This window comes from Pongo pygmaeus, chromosome 19 (genome assembly GCF_028885625.2).
Source record: "Pongo pygmaeus isolate AG05252 chromosome 19, NHGRI_mPonPyg2-v2.0_pri, whole genome shotgun sequence".
Classification (NCBI taxonomy): domain Eukaryota; kingdom Metazoa; phylum Chordata; class Mammalia; order Primates; family Hominidae; genus Pongo; species Pongo pygmaeus.
In genome coordinates this window covers 44,592,772-44,612,325 of record NC_072392.2, presented here as the reverse complement: position 1 = coordinate 44,612,325, position 19,554 = coordinate 44,592,772, and the positions used below count along the sequence as shown (strand labels likewise).

Sequence of the window (19,554 nt, the reverse complement as noted above, 5' to 3'; positions counted from 1 at the left end):
AAGCAGCAGGACAGGCTGGGATAAGAGTGGGTGGGAGTCTCTCCCATCTCGCAGTGTTAAGCCCAGCTGGGACCTGGCACCTTCCACTAGGGGGAGCCACACCAGTAAGGGCGAGCGAGCACCTGGATTCCTGCCCAAAGAGGAAAACCAAGGCTCTGCGGGCTGCCAAGGCTGAGCAGGGCATCTAGGAGGTTGCCAAGGGCTATGGCCCATTCTCATTTGGGGTAGAAGTGGGCACAAAGGGAGCCAATCTGAGGGTCTGGGTAAGGACAGCTCTGGTGAGGCCTGATGCTGAACTTTGACCACTGGGCTGGGTTGTGAGGTAGGCTGAGAACCTGGGTCTAAGCAGATAAAAAGAAGAGATAACAAGCTGCGTGTGTTCTGTGTCAACTGGGGAGGCTACAAATGCTCCACCCTGTGTGGCCTGACCTTATAATAACAAAAATAGCTTGCACATAGCACCAACCCTGTTATAATCACTTTATATGTACTGACACATTTCATACAACCCTATAAAGTAGGTACTATTACTATCATCCCTATTTTAATAGAGAAAACAGGCAGAGAGAGGCACAGAACGATCTTCTCACGATCACTCACCTAATAAGTGATGAAGCCAGGATTTGAACCGCAGTGATCAGCATCTAGAGTCTGGGCTCATGACTTTTCAAGATTTTTAAGTGAAGTATCCTGAGATTTCCAAGTTGGAAATGAATTAAAACCTATTTTAAAATAGCGAGAGAGCCAATTGTGCTAAAACATACTAGCTTGCTATCTCCGTGTTTGAGGCTTTGAGGAGAGGGCACCCCAAGAGGAGCTCTACGATAAGGATAATAAGACCATGACAGTTGACGTTGAGGGCTTTCCGTGTGCCAGGCTCCTTACAAGAACGGCCTCATTTATGTAAATATCTCCATTTTCAGATGAGCCTCGGAGCTGCCTGTAGTTGCCCAGCTAGTATTTAAGGACTGCAGAGGTTGCGCTCTTGATTGCGGGGCTAGAAGTGTGCTCTACAGGGAAGCGGGGGACTTCGTTCCAGCAGCGCCGAAACTCGCACGGCCCCTTGGCCGTCCCTCCGCGCCCGGGTGACTTCCTTTCAGACCCCCAGCGAAGCTCCCAGCGGAGCCCTCCCACCCCTCGCCCGCTTGCTCCCGCCTGCGGGTCTGGAGTAGCGCTCGCGATTGGCCCCAATCACCGCCGCGGTCCTGCCCCCTCGTTGCGGAGATTCCGATTGGGTGAGGCTCACGAAGCTCCGCCCCCACGGTGGCCGGAGCAGCCGGAAGCTAGCATGGCGGCCGCCGGGGCTGCGGCTACAGACCTAGGTGCGGTGGGCTTCGGGTGGGGGCCTGCAGCTAGCTGATGGCAAGGGAGGAATAGCAGGGGTGGGGATTGTGGTATGCGAGAGGTCCTGGGGACAGGGGGCTCGGGGGGTCTCTTCAGACAAGATTCCCTTCAGGCTTGGGCCGGGTCCCTTCGCACGGAGATCCCAATGAACGCGGGCCCCTGGAGGCCGGTGGTTGGGGCTTCTCCGCGTCGGGGATGGGGCCGGTACCCTAGCCCGTTTCCAGCGCCTCATTCGGTTCCCCATGCCCTCAGAGGTGGCCCGGGGCAAGCGCGCCGCCCTCTTCTTCGCTGCGGTGGCCATCGTGCTGGGGCTACCGCTCTGGTGGAAGACCACGGAGACCTACCGGGCCTCGTTGCCTTATTCCCAGATCAGTGGGCTGAATGCCCTGCAGGTGAGACTGCCGTGCGGGAGGGTCGGGGGACAGCCCCCCGTCAAGGTGGAGACTCAGTGACGGCCCTGATGCTCCTTCCTGTAGCTCCGCCTCATGGTGCCTGTCACTGTCGTGTTTACGCGGGAGTCAGTGCCCCTGGACGACCAGGAGAAGCTGCCCTTCACCGTTGTGCATGAAAGAGAGATTCCTCTGAAATGTGAGTTCCTGGGGATCAGGGCTGCTTTTCGCGTCTGAGCTCAGTTCAGAGCTGAGTTGGACGGGAGGAGCGGGGGTGTACCATAAACGCAGTTAAAAACTTACTGTTGAAAGACCTCTCTGAATGAACAGTGTGTTTGGTCAGAAAAAAACTACTTTCAAATTCACAGTCACTAAATAGCAATTTTACTCATAAGACAGGCTACCTAATCGGAAGCAGTTGATGCCCATCAGGGTATAGGGGAAGAGGTGGGATATAGTGGAAAGAACACAGAGTTTGAAATTAAATTGGATTTGCATATAGGCCCTATTTAATTTGTTTATTTATTTATTTATTATTTTTTGAGACGGAGCCTCGCTCTGTCGCCCAGGCTGGAGTGCAGTGGCGCCATCTTGGCTCACTGCAATCTCCGCTTCCTGGGTTCGAGCGATTCTTCTGCCTCAGCCACCCGAGTAGCTGGGATTACAGGCGCGCGACACCACGCCCAGCTAATTTTTGTATTTTTAGTAGAGACGGGGTTACGCCATGTTGGCAATGCTGCTCTCGAACTCCTGACTTAAGGTGATCCGCACGCCTCAGCCTCCCAAAGTGTTGGGATTACAGGCGTGAGCCACCGCGCCCAGCCCCTATTCAGTTTAACGTTAAACACTTTACTGAGGTACTTTTTTTAGGTACCAGGAATTTAGGAATGAATAAGAAATTGATAATGGTTTCAAGATGTTCATAGGCAGGGGAGAAGGATAAAATAAATTACAGTAGAAGTATACAAGAAACAGAGATTGCACTTAGTAAAGAGTATTAACCATCTGGGAGGAAAGAAAGGCAGAGAAAGTTTTGAGAGATGTAATTCTTAAGTCAGATTTTTAAAGGATGTGTAGGAATTCAGGTTAAATGGGAAAGGGAGGGAGAGAATTTCAGGCAAAGTGAATAGCATGAGACAGTGTAAGGATAGCTGATAGTTGTTGCTCGCTGTGTGCCAGAAACTAGGTGAAGCATTTTATATGTGTTTCTTCATTTAATCCTTTCTAATGATATGATCCCCATTTTATAAATGGAGAAACTGAGGCTTAGAGAATTTAACTTGTCCAAGATCACACAGCTAGTAAGAGATGGAACTGGGATTTAAATCCAGGCCTGACTGATTGCAGTGTTCAAGCTTTTAACCAACAAACTATACTCCCGTGTGAAAGTATGGCGGGGTGAATCAGCATATTGGGGGACCTGTGAGCAGTTTTGCCTTGCTGGAATGTGTAGTGAAAGACTGGGAATGACTGGAGATTTGGGCTGAGTCTAGAGCATGAGGCACCTCTGTGCCATTTACTTTTTTAGTTTGTTGCCCAGGCTGGAGTATGGTGGCACAATCAGGGCCCACTGCAGCCTTGACCTATTGGGCTCAAGCGATCCTCCCACCTCAGCCCACCTGCCTCGGTAGCTGGGACTACAGCCACACACAATCACACCCAGCTGATTTGTTTTGGTATTTTTAGTAGAGATAGGGTTTCGCCATGTTGCCCAGGCTGGTCTCGAGCTTCTGGGCTCAAGTGATCAGCCTCCCAAAGTGCTGGGATTACAAGTGTGAGCCACTGCACCCGGCTGGTTAAAACATTTTTTTAAAAAAATGATATTTCGTATGGTTCAGCCTCTGTACACACACAAACTTCTTGTTTTCTTTCTTTTTTTTTTTTTTTTGAGATGGAGTTTTGCTCTTGTTGCCCAGGCTGGAGCGCAATGGCACGATTTCGGCTCACTGCAACCTCTGCCTCCTGGGTTCAAACGATTCTCCTGCCTCAGCCTCTGAAGTAGCTGGGATTACAGGCACCTGCCATCACACCCAGCTAATTTTTTGCATTTTTAGTAGATACGGGGTTTCACCATGTTGGCTAGGCTGGTCTCAAACTCCTGACCTCCGGTGATCCACCCACCTCGACCTCCCAAAGTGCTGGGATTACAGGCGTGAGCCACCACGCCCAGCCAAACTTCTTGTTTTCTAAACAAAAATTGGACTATCCCTCACAAGTTAGTTTGAAATTTGATTGTTTTCAGTTTATCATGGATTTCTTCATATTTGATGACACAGTGTTCAGTAATATGGGTATACTGTAAGCGTATAGTATAGGCAACACGTATAAAGGGTGACCAAGAGAGCTGGGTGATCAGAGAGCTGGAATTCAAGCCTTGTTCTTCCACTTATTTGTGTAAATTTGAGTAAGGTTGTTAACTTCTCTAAACCTTGGTTTCCTCATCTGTTAGACAGAAATAGGGTTGTTCATTTATTCAACAAGTATTTATTGTGTACCTATGTCAGACACAGTTCTAGTTACTAGAGATATAGCAGTGAACAAAACAGACAGAAAGAAGACAATAAAAAAGACAAAGCTGGACGTGGTAGCTCACACCTGTAATCCCAGCACTTTGGGAGGCTGAGGCAGGCAGATCACTTGAGATCAGGAGTTTGAGACCAGCCCGGCTAACATGGTGAAACCCCATCTCTACTAAAAATACAAAAATTAGCCGGGCGTGGTGGCAGGCGCCTATAATCCCAGCTACTTGGGAGGCTGAGGCAGGAGAATCGCTTGAACCTGTGAGGTGGAAGTTGCAGTGAGCCAAGATCCCACCACTGCACTCTAGCCTGGGTGACAGAGACTCCATCTCAAAAAAAAAAAAAAAAAAAAAAGAAAAAAAGACAAGTCAAATGTATGTTAGATGGTGATAGAAGAAAAATAGAGCAGGACAGGAGGAGAGGGAATTTTCTTGAGGAATGGGAGGGGATTGCAGTTTTAGATAGGGTGGACAAGGGAGGTCTCATTGAAAAGAGGACATTCAAGTAAATACCTAAAAGGCAAGGGAATAGACTGTGCAGATATCTGGGGGAAGAGCATCTTGGCAGAGGGAAAAGCATGTCTAAGGTCCTGAGTTAAGAGCAAGTGTTGTACCTTTCAGGAGCAGTGAGAATCTCCTTGTGGCTTCACTGGGGTGAATGAGGAAGAGAGAAAGAGGAAATGAAATGAAACCAGAACAGTAGAAGGGGGCTGAATCACTTAGGGCCTGGTAGGTCATTGTGAGAATTTGCATTCTAGGCTTTTATTCTAGATAAGAAGGGAAGCCATTGAAGGTTTTTTGTTTCTTTTTTAAACATGACTACCATTATCACACCTAAGTTAGCAGTGATTCCTTAATATCACCTAATTCTCAGTCTGTATTTAGATCTCTCCAGTTATCTCTAAGGTATCCTTTCACAGATAGTTTATTCCATCAGGATCAATAAGTTGCATTTGTCTTTTTGTCACTTTTATTTTATGTCAGCTTCCCCCACCCTACCCCCATACATTTCTTTTACACCATTGATTTGTTGGAGAAACCAGGTCATTTGTTTTATAGAACATCTCACATTTGGGATTTGGCAAGTAGCTTCCTCACAGTTTAATTTAACTCATTCCTCTAGCATCCATATTTCTTATAAACTGGGAGTTAGATCTAGTGGTTTGATTAAAGCCAGGTTCAATTTTTTGGATGAGAATACATTGTAGGTGGTGTAGTATACTTCCTATTGTGTTGTATGCTGAAGCACTTAATGGCTAGTTGTTCCATTTTGGGTGATGCAAAGATTATGTAGTAAGTTCAGGTATTGTCAGCCTGATCTCTATATTTTAGAGTTTCTCATCAACTTTTTACATGATATTTTTAGCATCTATTTGATCATAGAATCCATTTCAGTAGCAGTCACAAGATAGTGCTTTTTTTAATTTTTATTTTTTTTAGAGACAGGGTCTCATTCTGTCACCCAGACTGCAATGCAGTGGCTCAATCATAGCTTACTGCAGCCTTGAAATCCTAGGCTCAATCAGACCTCCCACCTCAGCCTCCCAAGTAGGTAGGACTACTGGTGTGTGGCCAGGCACAGTGGCTCACGCCTGTAATCCCAGAACTTTGGGAGGCCAAGGCAGTGGATCATTTGAGGTCAGGAGTTTCAGACCAGCCTGGGCAATGTAGTGAAACCCCTTCTCCACTAAACATACACAAATTCACCAGGTGTGGTGATGTGTGCCTGTAGTCCCAGCTACTCTGGAGTCCAAGACAGGAGAATTGCTTGAACCTAGGAGGCAGAGGTTTCATTGAGCCAAGATTATGCCACTGCATTCCAGCCTGGGAGACAGAACGAGACTCTGTCTCAAAAAAAAAAAAAAAAAAAAAAGTAGGCTGGGCGTGGTGGCTCACGTCTGTAATCCCAGCACTTTGGGAGGCTGAGGCGGGTAAATCACTTGAGGTCAGGAGTTCAAGACCGGCCTGCTCAACATGGGAAAACCCTGTCTCTACTAAAAATACAAAAATTAGCTGGGTGTGGTGGCACATGCCTGTAATCCTAGCTACTTGGAAGGCTGAGGTAGGAGAATTGCTTGAAACGGGGAGGCGGATGTTGCAGTGAGCCGGGATCCCACTGCTGTTCTCCAGTCTGGGCAACAGAGCCAGATTCCATCTCAAAAGAAAAAAAAAAAAAAAAAAGAAAAGAAAGAAAAAGTAGAGAAGGGGTCCTTTTTTTTTTTTTGAGATAGGGTCTGACACTCAGGCTGAAGTGCAGTGGCCCAATCATAGCTCACTGTAACCTTGAACTCCTGGGTTCAAGTGGTCCTCTTACCTCAAGCTCCCAAGTAGCTGAGACTACAAGAATGTGCCACTGTGCCCAGCTAATTTTTTATTTATTTAATTAAATTAATTAATTAATTAATTAATTTTTTTGAGACAGAGTCTCACTCTGTCACCCAGGCTGGAATGCAGTGGCGCAATCTCAGCTCACTGCATCCTCCGCCTTCCGGGTTCAAGCTATTCTCCTGCCTCAGCCTCCTGAGTAGCTAGGACTACAGGCACACAGACACCATGCCTGGCTAATTTTTGTAATTTTAGTAGAAACGGGGTTTCACCATGGTGGCCAGGCTGGTCTTGAACTCCTGGCCTCAAGCAGTCCGCCTGTCTTGGCTTCCTAAAGTGCTGGGATTACAAGCGTGAGCCACTGCACCTGGCCCCAGCTAATTTTTAAATTTTTTGTAGAGACGGGGTCTCACTGTGTTCCCCGAGCTGGTCTCAAACTCCTAGGCTTAAGCAATCTTCCCACCTCGGACCCTAAAGTGCTGGAATTACAGGCATCAGCCACCACACCTGGCCAAATTAGTGACTTTTACAATTCTGTCATTTCTTCTTCCTGGAAGAAATGTATGACCTGGAATTCTTTTATAAAGAAAAGAGGAACTTTTTAATAAATTTTAGGTTTAGCTTGTCAAGTTTCAAGAGGCAAAAAAATCCCTTCAGGATTGCCTTACATGTATATATTAATTTGGGGAGAGTTGACATCTTTATAATAGTCTTTATAATATGATATCTTTATAATGTTCATCTAGGGGCCTTGTATGCTTTTCCATTTTATTCAGATATTTTATGTCCTTCAGTAAAGTCTTTGAAGTTTTCTTCTTATAGTTTTATACATTTATTCCTGGGTATTTTTATACGTTATTGTTAATGTGATTGAGGTTTTAAAAGATGTTTCTAATTGGATATTGCTGGTATTTATGTGGGTATTGATTCTTGCATATTCTTGTATCTAGTCATCTTATTGAACTGTTGCTAGTTCTAATAGTTTTTCAGTTGGTTCTCTGATTTTCTTGAGAAATAATTATGCTGCTTCAAAGTGGCCATTTTATCTGTTTCTTTCCAATACTTACAAGTTTTCTTTCCCTTCACATATTACATTGGTCAAGAACTTTAGAAAGAACAATACTGAATAACAATGAGAATAGAGGAGATAGCAGGCATCCTTGTTTTATTACTAACTTTATAGAATTATGTTTAATGTTTTGTCATTAAGTGTATGGTTTTTTATTTTTTATTTTTTTGAGACAAGGTCTGGTTCTACTACTCTGGCTGGAATGCAGTGGTGCAATCTCAGGTCACTGCAACCTCTGCCTCCCAGGCTCAAGTCATCTTTCCACCTCAACCTCCCAAGTAGTTGGGACTACAGGTGTGCACCACCATACCTGGCTTTTTTTTTTTTTTTTTTTTTGAGATGGAGTTTCGCTCTTGTTGCCCAGGCTGGAGTGCAATGGTGTGGTCTCAGCTCACTGCAGCCTCCGCCCTCTGAGTTCAAGTGATTCTCTTGCCTGAGCTTCCCAAGTAGCTGGGATTACAGGCGCCTGCCACCACACCCAGCTAATTTTTTGTATTTTTGGTAGAGACGGGGTTTCATCATGTTGGCCAGGCTGGTCTCGAACTCCTGACCTCAGGTGATCCACCCGCCTTGGCCTCCCAAAGTGCTGGGATTACAGGTGTGAGCCACCGTGTCTGGCACATACCTGGCTAATTTTTGTATTTTTTGTAGAGATGGGGTTTCATCATGTTGCCCAGGCTGATCTCCAACTCATGAGATCAAGGGATCCGCCTGCCTCGGCCTCCCAAAGTGCTGGGATTACAAGCATGAGCCACCGTGTCCAGCCATTTTTATCAGGAACATTCACTGAATTTAATTATTTTGGGGCAGTGATTGGAATGACCATACGGTTTTTCTTCTTTTGCCTATTAATGTAATGATTATTGAAATAGATTTCCCAGTGGGAAGACATTTCAAGCTGAAGGACCAGTGTGTGCAGAGGTGAAGGCAAGAGCTGGGGCAGATGGGCGAAATGGGTGTCGTGTGTTTGATATCATCTATGCAGAAATCATCAGAGTTGGCTGCAGCTGCTTGGTCTTTTTCTGTAAACAGCCATCTTGCTGTCCTCAGATGCTGGACAGTGTTAGGTCTGGGAAGGTGGGCAGAGGCCTGATGCTTGCCCTTTTCATCGTGCTACTTCTTATCCCTCCCAGACAAAATGAAAATCAAATGCCGTTTCCAGAAGGCCTATCGGAGGGCTTTGGACCATGAGGAGGAGGCCCTGTCATCGGGCAGTATGCAAGGTATGGGAAGGGATGAGCACACCATTTTAATGTGAAGCTCTCTTTTTCCTTCTGATCTCTAAGTGCATAGTTCCCATGCTTTGGCTTACCTCCAAAACCTCTCTTGGAATGCTGGGAATGAGGAACTGTGGGATTCAGCCCAGTCCACTGAGGGCCAGAGAGGTTGATTGGCTTACCCAAGCCTGACCACTGTGTCAGCTGAATGTGAGTGAAGGGGTGGGTTAGGCATTCTGTGGGGCTGGGGGTAGATAGAATGGTGTTTTGCTCTTGGTGTACCGCCTGTTCTTGCCCCCAGAGGCAGAAGCTATGTTAGATGAGCCTCAGGAACAAGCGGAGGGCTCCCTGACTATGTACGTGATCTCTGAACACTCCTCACTTCTTCCCCAGGTAAGGTAACAGAGAGGCTGCGACTTTGCCTTATCCTTTCAGCTCGTGGACTCCTGGGTCACCTCCTTCTTGCATCATTGCTACTCATTTCTTCCATTTGCTACAGAAAACTCTCCAAAAAAAAAATTTTTTTTTTTTTTTGAGACGGAGTCTTGCTCTGTTGCCTGGGCTGGAGTACAGTGGTGGGATCTCAGCTCACTGCAGCCTCCGCCTCCTGGGTTCAAGTGATTCTCCTGCCTCAACCTCCTGAGTACCTGGGATTACAGGCATGTGCCATGTAATGTATTTTTAGTAGAAATGGGGTTTCACCATGTTGGTCAGGCTGGTCTTGAACTCCTGACCTTGTGATCTACCTGCCTTGGCTCCCCAGAGTGCTGAGATAACAGGCGTGAGCCACCGCACCCGGCCTCCACATATTTTTAATAAAGAATGCTGGCTGGGTCTGGTGGCTCACACTGTAATCCCAGCACTTTGGGAGGCAGAGGCGGGCAGTTTGCTTGAACTCAGGGGTTCAAGACCAGCCTGGGCAACACGGCAAAACCCCACCTCTACAAAAAAATAAAAAAAATTAGCTGGATGTGGTAGTCCCAGTTACTTTTGGAGGCTGAGGCAGGGGGAGTGCTTGAGCCTGGGAGGTGGGGGTTGCAGTGAGCTAATATCATGCCACTGCACTCCCCATCGCTACTAACAATACAAGAATCAGCCCGGTGCGGTGGCGCATGCCTGTAATCCCAGCACTTTGGGAGGCCGAGGCAGGCGGATCACTTGAGGTCAGGAGTTCGAGACCAGCTTGGTCAATGTGGTGAAACCCCATTTCTACTAAAAATACAAAAATTAGCCGGGCGTGGTGGTGGGTGCCTGTAGTCCCAGCTATTCAAGAGGCTGAGGCAGGAGAATCACTTGAACCCAGGAGGTGGAGGTTGCAATAAGCCAAGATAGTGCCACTGCACTCCAGCCTGGGCGACAGAGTGAGACTCTGTCTCAAAAAGAAAATTTATAATCAAATATTTAATTTTTATAAAAACACTAAAGAAAATGTTAATGAACATCCCCATCCCCACCCCTAGCTCACAAACTGCAGTGCAGTAGCACAGTGCGTACTTCCATGGTTATACTCCATTCCCTTTCAGCCCAAGGCAACCAGATTTTGTGTTTGTAATTTTCTTGCTTTTCCTTAGAGTTTGATCACATATGTTGTATCTCTGTAAATAGTGTATTTAATTTTACATTTTTGAATTTATATAAATGGTGGCATATAGCACATGTTCCTCTGCCACTTTTATTTTATTCCCTTCATGTGGCAGAGCCTGGTGAGAGAATCATCCATAATTATACTGTTGAATCTATGTTTCATTGTATAAACATAAACATAATTTACCCATTCTATTGCTAATGGACATTTGGATTATTTCTAGGTTTTACTGCTAGAAATAATGCTATTGTGAATACTTGTTTCTTTGTCATGTGCCATTTTTATATCAGACTCTCCAGTTGTCTGTTTATTCTGCTTTTCTTGCTCAGCATGCCATCTCTGAGTTTCCATTTCACCATTTTACCAGCCCCTGAAGAGCCAGATGCTGCCTGGACCCATGTCTACTGGGAAAAAGAAGGGAATGGAAACAAATGAAAACACTCAATATATACTCATAGCTCAGAAATGCTGAGTTAATAGCTCATGAATCTCAAGAGAGGTGCAAACCTGTTGGTCATTGGCAAAGGGGCAGATTCGGAACAATAGGAGCCAGGGTGCTTTTCGGCTTTCTTTTCTGAGCCATGGGCATTCTGTCCCTTGCTCACCCCCACAGGACATGATGAGCTACATTGGGCCCAAGAGGACAGCAGTGGTGCGGGGGATAATGCACTGGGAGGCCTTTAACATCATTGGCCGCCGCATAGTCCAGGTGGCCCAGGCCATGTCTTTGACTGAGGATGTGCTTGCTGCTGCCCTGGCTGACCACCTTCCAGAGGACAAGTGGAGCGCTGAGAAGAGGCGGCCTCTCAAGTCCAGCTTGGGTAGGGCACCAGGCTCTGCCACATGAAGGCAGAGAAAATGAATTACATGGGGCAGGAGGGAAATCTGCATGCCAACTTCTTTCTCCTTTCTTCTCTAGTCTCAATTTTTTTCTTATTTATGTTATTATTATTTTATTTAGTTATTTATTTTGAGATGGAGTCTTGCTCTGTTGCCTGGGCTGAGTGCAGTGGCGCGATCTCGGCTCACTGCAAGCTCCGCCTCCCGGGTTCACGCCATTCTCCTGCCTCAGCCTCCCAAGTAGCTGGGACTACAGGTGCCCGCCACCACTCTTGGCTAATTTTTTTGTATTTTTAGTAGAGACGGGATTTCACTGTGTTAGCCAGGATGGTCTCGATCTCCCGACCTCGTGATCTGCCCGCCTCGGCTTCCCAAAGTGCTGGGATTACAGGCGTGAGCCACCGCACCTGGCCTATTTTTTTATTTTATTTTTTGAGACAGAGTCTTGCTCTGTTGCCCAGACTGGAGTGCAGTGGCGCAATCTTGGCTCACCACAACCTCTGCTTCCCAGGTTCAAGCGATTCTCACTCCTCAGTTTCCTGAGTAGGATTACAGGTGCATGCCACCATGTCTGGCTAATTCTTGTATTTTTATTTTTATTTTATTTTTTTTGAGACAGAGCCTCCTGTCATCCAGTCTGGAGTGCAGTGACGTGATCTTGTCTCACTGCAACCTCCGCATCCCAGGTTCAAGCGATTCCCCTTCCCCAGCCTCTTGAATAGTTGGGATTACAGGCGCCCACCACCACGCCCAGCTAATTTTTGTATTTTTAGTAGAGACAGGGTTTCACCATGTTGACCAGGCTGGTCTTGAACTCCCGACCTCAAATGATCTGCCTGCCTCAGCCTCCCAAAGTGCTGGGATTACAGTGTGAGCCACCACACCTGGCCGATACTTGTATTTTTAGTAGAGATGGGGTTTCTCCATGATGGCCAGGCTGGTCTTGAACTCCTGGCCTCAAGTGATCCGTCTGCCTCAGTCTCCCAAAGTGCTGGGATTACAGACGTGAGCTACAGCGCCCGGCAGCTTTTTCTTACTCAGTGTTCCTCATCCCAGTTTTGTCCTCCTTTTGGTTCCATGATGGAAAGCAGCCCCATTCCAGAGGAGAAACAAGTTCAGCTCAGCTGGGAGTACAGGCTGCCTTTCTTCTTTGATCCACAAGAGCCTCTGACTTCCCTGACTCCTGTTTCTGTAGGCTATGAGATCACCTTCAGTTTACTCAACCCAGACCCCAAGTCCCATGACGTCCACTGGGACATTGAGGGGGCTGTCCGGCGCTATGTGCAACCTTTCCTGAATGCCCTCAGTGCCGCTGGCAACTTCTCTGTGGACTCTCAGGTGAGACCGGGAGCAAGTTGAGGAGTCCTTTTCAACGTCTATACATATTTACAAGTGCAGTCTGTTCCTCCATCTCTTAGAGCTTGCTGATTTGCTAGGAATTTCCTGTGTGTATATGTATGTGAGTGTCATAAGGGCGGGTACTGGAGGTGTGTGTGTGCCCTTGTCTGTGTCCATCCGTCCATTGAGGGCAGATTCTGGTGTCTTTACTTCCTTGGCTTCCCATTGAGGGAGTTTGTCAGTGCTTGTTAACAAACCACCTTCCTTAGCTCCCTCTACACCTGTACTCACCAGTTGTGCTTAGATGTTAATGCCATGACCCATCTTTTTTTTTGAGACAGAGTCTTGTTCTGTTACCAGGCTGGAGTGCAGTGGTGCGATCCCAGCTCACTGCAACCTCCGCCTCCCAGGTTCAAGTGATTCTCCTGACTCAGCCTCCTGAGTGGCTGGGATTACAGGTGCACGCCACCATGCCCAGATGATTTTTGTATTTTAGTAGAGACGGGGTTTCACCACGTTGGCCAGAATGGTCTCGATCTTTTAACCTCGTGATCCACCTGCCTTGGTCTCACAAAGTGCTGGGATTACAGGTGTGAGTGATGGAGCCCAGCAGAGCCATTCTTAAGGAATTTAGTTTTTAGAGAAATGCTTCCTGAAATTTGTTATTGTAGTAACAATAAAGATGTGAAGGGCCGGGTGCGGCGGCTCACGCCTGTAATCCCAGCACTTTGGGAGGGTGAGGCAGGCAGATCACGAGGTTAGGAGATCAAGACCATCCTGGCCAACATGGTGAAACCCCATCTCTACAAACATAAAAATTAGCTGGGCATGGTGGCGCGTACCTTTAGTCCCAGCCACTTGGGAGGCTGAGGCAGGAGAATTGCTTGAACCCGGGAGGTGGAGTTTGCAGTGAGCCGAGATCGTGCCACTGTACTCCAGCCTGGCAACAGAGTGAGACTCCATCTCAAAAAAAAAAGATGTGAAGAATGTAGCTTTCTGTGTCACGCTGTCTCCTTGTAGGGAAAATACGTGGGAGAAATTTTTATCAGGTCTTCCTAGTGGGAGTCATTGCTTCTGAATAACTGGCTTGATTTGATCTTGTAGACACTGAATTATGCTGTTCTTTGTTTCTCTCTTTGTGTAGACTGTTAGGAAACCTGGTAAAATACGTGATTTTTAAAGCACGTATTTAGTTTATTCACTTTACCCTTGGCTTTGGTATTTTCTTCTGCAATTATTTTCTCTCAGCCCTGATTTTGTCTCTTATATGTTGCCTTGTCCTGATTGTGTCTTTTTTAAAGCACCTCAAATCTTTTTTGGGAGAAAGTAGAATATAAATCTAAACAAAGTAACCACTCCCTGTTTGCTCTCCAGATTCTTTACTATGCAGTGTTGGGGGTGAACCCCCGCTTTGACTCAGCTTCCTCCAGCTACTATTTGGACATGCACAACCTCCCCCATGTCATCAACCCAGTGGAGTCCCGGCTGGGTGAGCACCTAAGGATGAGGGTCTTTCTTTTATGCCAGGCTAGGGAGGGACCCTGACGGCTCAGCTGGGTGGGGGACGGGAGTTGGAGGTGGATTATATACAGTGGTGGTTCCCAGGTTGGGTTGGTCTGAGGAGACTGTGGAGATTGAGGCTCCTTTTTTTCTTTTTTTGAGACAAGGCCTTGCTCTGTTGCCCAGTCTAAAGTGCAGTGGCACAGTCATAGCTCACTGCAGTCTCCAACTCCTGGACTCAAGTGGTCCTCCCACCTCAGCCTCTCGAGTAGCTAGAACTATAGGCATGTGCCACTACACTTGGCTAATTTTCAAAATCTTTTTTAGAGACAGGATCTCACTATGTTGCCCATGCTGGTCTTGAACTCCCCTCAAGTGATCTTCCCACCCCAGCCCCCTAAAATGCTGGGATTATAGGCGTGAGCCACCATGCCTGAGCCCTAGGTTCCTTTTTCATGATGCTCTGTTGATATCTCCATCCTCACACCTATCATACCCAAAAGCATTTATTAAACATGATTCCCAGCACTTTTTACAAATGAATGGCTAGGCTGGGTCTATCTCCCTAAAAGCCATCTAGGAGAGAGGCTGTCACACAACATAGGAAAGACAACAGCAAAAGTACTTGAGGGCAGAATTTGAATTGACATTTCTGCTGATTGAGGCTGAATAACCTTGAAGCTAGTATTATAGTTTTTCATTTTTCGGGTGGAAACTAGGAAGAGGAGGTGTGACTAAGAACTGTAACACAGGCAAACCAAAGTGAGTATATCTAATTGTGGAATCTCAGATACCAGAGGCAGGCTAGTGTGGCCCGAGGATTGTGAGGGGGTGGCATGTGAGGCCTTAGAAAATTCCTCCGTTCATTTATTCATTCAGCAAACATTGACTGAGGGACTACCTTATGACAGTGCTGAGTAGAGAAAAGAAGGGCATTTCAGGCAAAGGGAACTGTGAGCTTAGATGCAGAAGAGTGAGAGAGCTTAGGCATTCAGGAAGCTCAGAGTAGTTTAGTGTGGCTGAAATGTGAGTGAGTGACCAAAGATGAAGCTGGTAAGGCAGGCAGGAGCCAGATCATAAAGGACCATGTTAAGGAGTTTGAACTTTAACCTGATATGGGTGGCTAGCCATTGAGGGATATTAAGCAGGGAAATAACATAAGGTCAGATTTCTGGTTTGCATAAAACTATCTGTAGTAATATGGGTACATTGTGGGAGTGGCCCAGAAAGCTGTCGTAGACAGTCAAGGGGCCTTTGAGGAGGGAGAATTCGGGGGTGTTTTGGAGCTAAGGACTATGTTTCCATCTGTGTGGCACATCTCGGGAGAACATTCTGAAGCCCTTTACTAGAGATACCCTGGACAGGAGGATATCCTAATGATTGTTAGTTGGGGAATCAGTCCCAGAGTGAGTGACCAGCAAGTTAGAGGCTGACCTGGGACTAAGGTCCAGGTCCAGCATGTTTTGATATTCTGCTTTCCCTTGTCTTTACACCACAGGATCCAGTGCTGCCTCCTTGTACCCTGTGCTCAACTTTCTACTTTACGTGCCTGAGCTTGCACATTCACCGCTGTACATTCAGGACAAGGATGGCGCTCCAGTGGCCACCAATGCCTTCCACAGTCCCCGCTGGGGTGGCATTATGGTAATAGTCACACTACGCAGACCCCAGAGCCCATGCTTTTGGGACAGGCAGGTGTCCCTGAAACTGTGTTCCTTCTGTTTTCCTTCTGGTGACCTCCATGGCCCAGCCTGTGGGAGGGGCAGGCACCAGGGAGGTGAGGGTGCTATGTGCTCATGCCCCTCTTCTGCCGGCCCCACTTTTGCTTCTGCCAGTGTTTTCTATACTATGACCCTTTGCCCTTACCTAGGATCATTCTGTGTCTATCTTAGATCTTGGCCTTATTTGTGGGAGTCTTGCAAGATTGGGAGCCTTGTCTCCCTTGTTAGACTGGAAGTTTCTCATGGGGGAGAATTCTAAAATGGGATAAGAAAAAAATATGTTCTGCAGGACTTTCAAGGGGGTAATAGGGATAATGTATTTAATGCTCCCTGTAGTAGGTACTTAAAAAATATTAGCTATACCATGAGGTTTATAGCTTCTAAAGAGCACAGAATATGTCTTCCTTTTCTCTCCAGAGTGCCTAGGGCAGAGCTGTGCATGGGCCTGGTATGATGTTGTGGTAATCTCATTCCCCCTTTCAGGTATATAATGTTGACTCCAAAACCTATAATGCCTCAGTGCTGCCAGTGAGAGTCGAGGTGGACATGGTGCGAGTGATGGAGGTGTTCCTGGCACAGTTGCGGTGAGGTCCTGGATGATCCACTTGGGGACATAGTCTCCTTGGCTGTAGAGGGGAGTTGTAAAGTGGAATCACGTCTTACCTGGCAGGGATATCTTGGCTGTGCCTAGAGCCCCAGGGAAACCAAGAAAAGTTTCTAAGGATCCCATCATCCTTCTAAGAAGGACTAGTAGGTGACAAAGTTATTTTTTTTTGTTTGTTTTTTGAGAAGGAGTCTCGCTCTGTTGCCCAGGCTGGAGTGCAGTGGTGCCATTTCAGCTCACTGCAACTTCTGCCTCCCGGGTTCAAGCAATTCTCTGCCTCAGCCTCCCGAGTAGCTGGGACTACAGGCGCCCGCCACCACACCTGGCTAATTTTTTGTATTTTTAGTAGAGACGGGGTTTCACCATCTTGGCCAGGCTGGTCTTGAACTCCTGACCTCGTGATCCACCCGCTTCGGCCTCCCAAAGTGCTGGGATTACAGGTGTGAGCCACTGCGCCCAGCCAGCAAAACCAGTTTTAAGAAAAATAGACTCATGAATGTCAGGTCCATGGAGTGTGATTAGGGCTGCTTAAGAAAATAGCTGTTAATTCTTATGCTGCCTGATGGATTGAGAGTGGCTGCCTGAGGCTCTGTGTTGAGGATTCTAAGGCTGTATCTGGGCTCATTAGGAAAGAGTATTCTTCTGATTGACTAGCAGTGTCTCTCACGGATGCAGGCTTAGAGAAGCACAGCACATGTGCCTTGGCAAAGGCAGTCCTGGATCATCCCTTAATGCTAAGTCCCATTGGCCCCATTTGTTCAAAGACAGGATAGAGAAGGTGAAAGGATTAAACTGAGTTGGTGTTATCAGAAGTATTTTAGCCATGGAAGCTTTGTTTAAAAAACAAGATCTTGGAAATCTAATGTAGAAACAGGTAAAAGCATAAACACCTGCTGAAGCAGCATTTGGGGCCAACTTGCTTGGTGTTGCCCCTTATGCCCCCAAGACCCTGAGGTACTTCCCTTTAACCCCTATGGTTCTGGGTAAGATTGAAAATCACTGGCTTAGGACAGATATTTGAGAAATCTTAGCCATCATCTCCCGCCTTGTGGTCTCAGCCACCTTACTCTGATGTTCCTGCAGGTTGCTCTTTGGGATTGCTCAGCCCCAGGTGCCTCCAAAATGCCTGCTTTCAGGGCCTAAGAGTGAAGGACTAATGACCTGGGAGCTAGACCGGCTGCTCTGGGCTCGGTCAGTGGAGAACCTGGCCACAGCCACCACCACCCTCACCTCCCTGGCGCAGCTTCTGGGCAAGATCAGCAACATTGTCATTAAGGACGACGTGGCATCTGAGGTAAGCAGGCAGGGGATGGATTCTGCAGCTTGGGACTGGAGTAGCCAGAGAGGGCCAGAGTGTGGTGAGACCAGAGAGCCTGTGAGGTCCACGGTATGTGTGGGCTTGCCATCTTTAGCGTCCCAGCCTTCCTCTAGACGGCAGTACCAGCCCCCAAGCAGGAGTGCAGATGAGAGTGCGAGGTTTCAAGCTGACCCTAGGAAAATAAACCATATCCCTGTAGACAGACTTCCACAGATCCTGGATGAACTCCAGGCATCTTCCTTGGTAGATGGAAGGCACAATAAGGCCCAGCACCCTTTCCACCAATGCCTAGGACTTATTGGTATACCCTCTTGTCCCTTCTCCTTCCTAGGTGTACAGGGCTGTAGCTGCTGTCCAGAAATCAGCAGAAGAGTTGGCCTCTGGGCATCTGGCATCTGCCTTTGTCGCCAGCCAGGAAGCTGTGACATCCTCTGAGCTTGCCTTTTTTGACCCGTCACTCCTCCACCTCCTTTATTTCCCTGATGACCAGAAGTTTGCCATCTACATCCCACTCTTCCTGCCTATGGCTGTGCCCATCCTCCTGTCCCTGGTCAAGATCTTCCTGGAGACCCGCAAGTCCTGGAAAAAGCCTCAGAAGACAGACTGAGCAGGGCAGCACCTCCATAGGAAGCCTTCCTTTCTGGCCAAGGTGGGCGGTGTTAGATTGAGAGGCACGTACATGGGGCCTGCCGGAGTGACTTAAATATTTGTCTCCAGTCTCCACTGTTGGCTCTCCAGCAACCAAAGTACAACACTCCAAGATGGGTTCATCTTTTCTTCCTTTCCCATTCACCTGGCTCAATCCTCCTCCACCGCCAGGGGCCTCAAAAGGCACATCATCCGGGTCTCCTTATCTTGTTTGATAAGGCTGCTGCCTGTCTCCCTCTGTGGCAAGGACTGTTTGTTCTTTTGCCCCACTTCTCAACATAGCACATTCGTGCACTGAGAGGAGGGAGCATTATGGGAAAGTCCCTCCCTTCCACACTTCTCTCTAGTCCCTGTGGGACAGCCCTAGCCCCTGCCGTCATGAAGGGGCCAGGCATTGGTCACCTCTGGGACCTTCTCCCTCACTCCCCTCCCTCCTAGTTGGCTTTGTCTGTCAGGTACAGTCTGGCAGGAGTCCAGGAGGCAGCAGCTCAGGACATGGTGCTCTCTCTCTGTGTGTGTGTGTGTGTGTGTGTGTGTGTGTGTGTGAGAGGTTCCAGAAAGTTCCAGATTTGGAATCAAACAGTCCTGAATTCAAATCCTTGTTTTTGCACTTATTGTCTGGAGAGCTTTGGATAGCTGTTGAATCTCTCTGAGCCTCAGTTTTTCACTCGTTCAAATGGCACTGATGATGTCTCCCTTACAAGGTGGTTGTGAGGATTAAATGTGATCAGCATGTAAAGTGTCTGGCGTATAGTAGGCTCTTAATAAACACTGGCTGAATATGAATTGGAATGATACAAAGTCTGAGTTCTACTCTTTCTGCATTCACGCCTAAGTAACAGTTTCCTGGTGTTTGTCCTCCTGTGCTCACAGGTCCACTTTGCTTCCACGTGGCCATGTGCCCTTCCTAGCTGGATTGCCCAAGGCTGTTAGCATCTGCGTTTTACCTGAGACACTAATTCATCAGGTCAAAAAAAAAAAAAAAAAAAAAAAAAATCTTGAGCACCAGCTGCAGGGAGCCTTCTGCTATGTGCAGGGGTCCTACAGAGAACAAAGTAGGCAGGACCAGTGCTTTCACAAAGCTGAGCTTTCAGGGGGAAGAGTCAGTGGACAAATAAAAATAATTTCACATAATGCA

The 19,554-nt window shown here is 47.3% G+C and overlaps 1 protein-coding gene across 1 annotated transcript; it reads left to right on the top strand.

The window, feature by feature from the left end:
• The first annotated feature begins 1,245 nt into the window (after positions 1-1,245).
• Positions 1,246-19,217, top strand: PIGS (phosphatidylinositol glycan anchor biosynthesis class S). Its single transcript, XM_063656392.1, has 12 exons — positions 1,246-1,322; positions 1,597-1,736; positions 1,821-1,932; positions 8,779-8,868; positions 9,164-9,255; positions 11,061-11,268; positions 12,483-12,625; positions 14,000-14,114; positions 15,624-15,769; positions 16,330-16,430; positions 17,534-17,744; positions 18,100-19,217. The coding sequence occupies exons 1-12, from the start codon at positions 1,289-1,291 to the stop codon at positions 18,373-18,375; spliced, it is 1,668 nt and encodes a 555-aa protein (XP_063512462.1). The 5' UTR covers positions 1,246-1,288; the 3' UTR covers positions 18,376-19,217.
• The last annotated feature ends 337 nt before the right edge of the window (positions 19,218-19,554 follow it).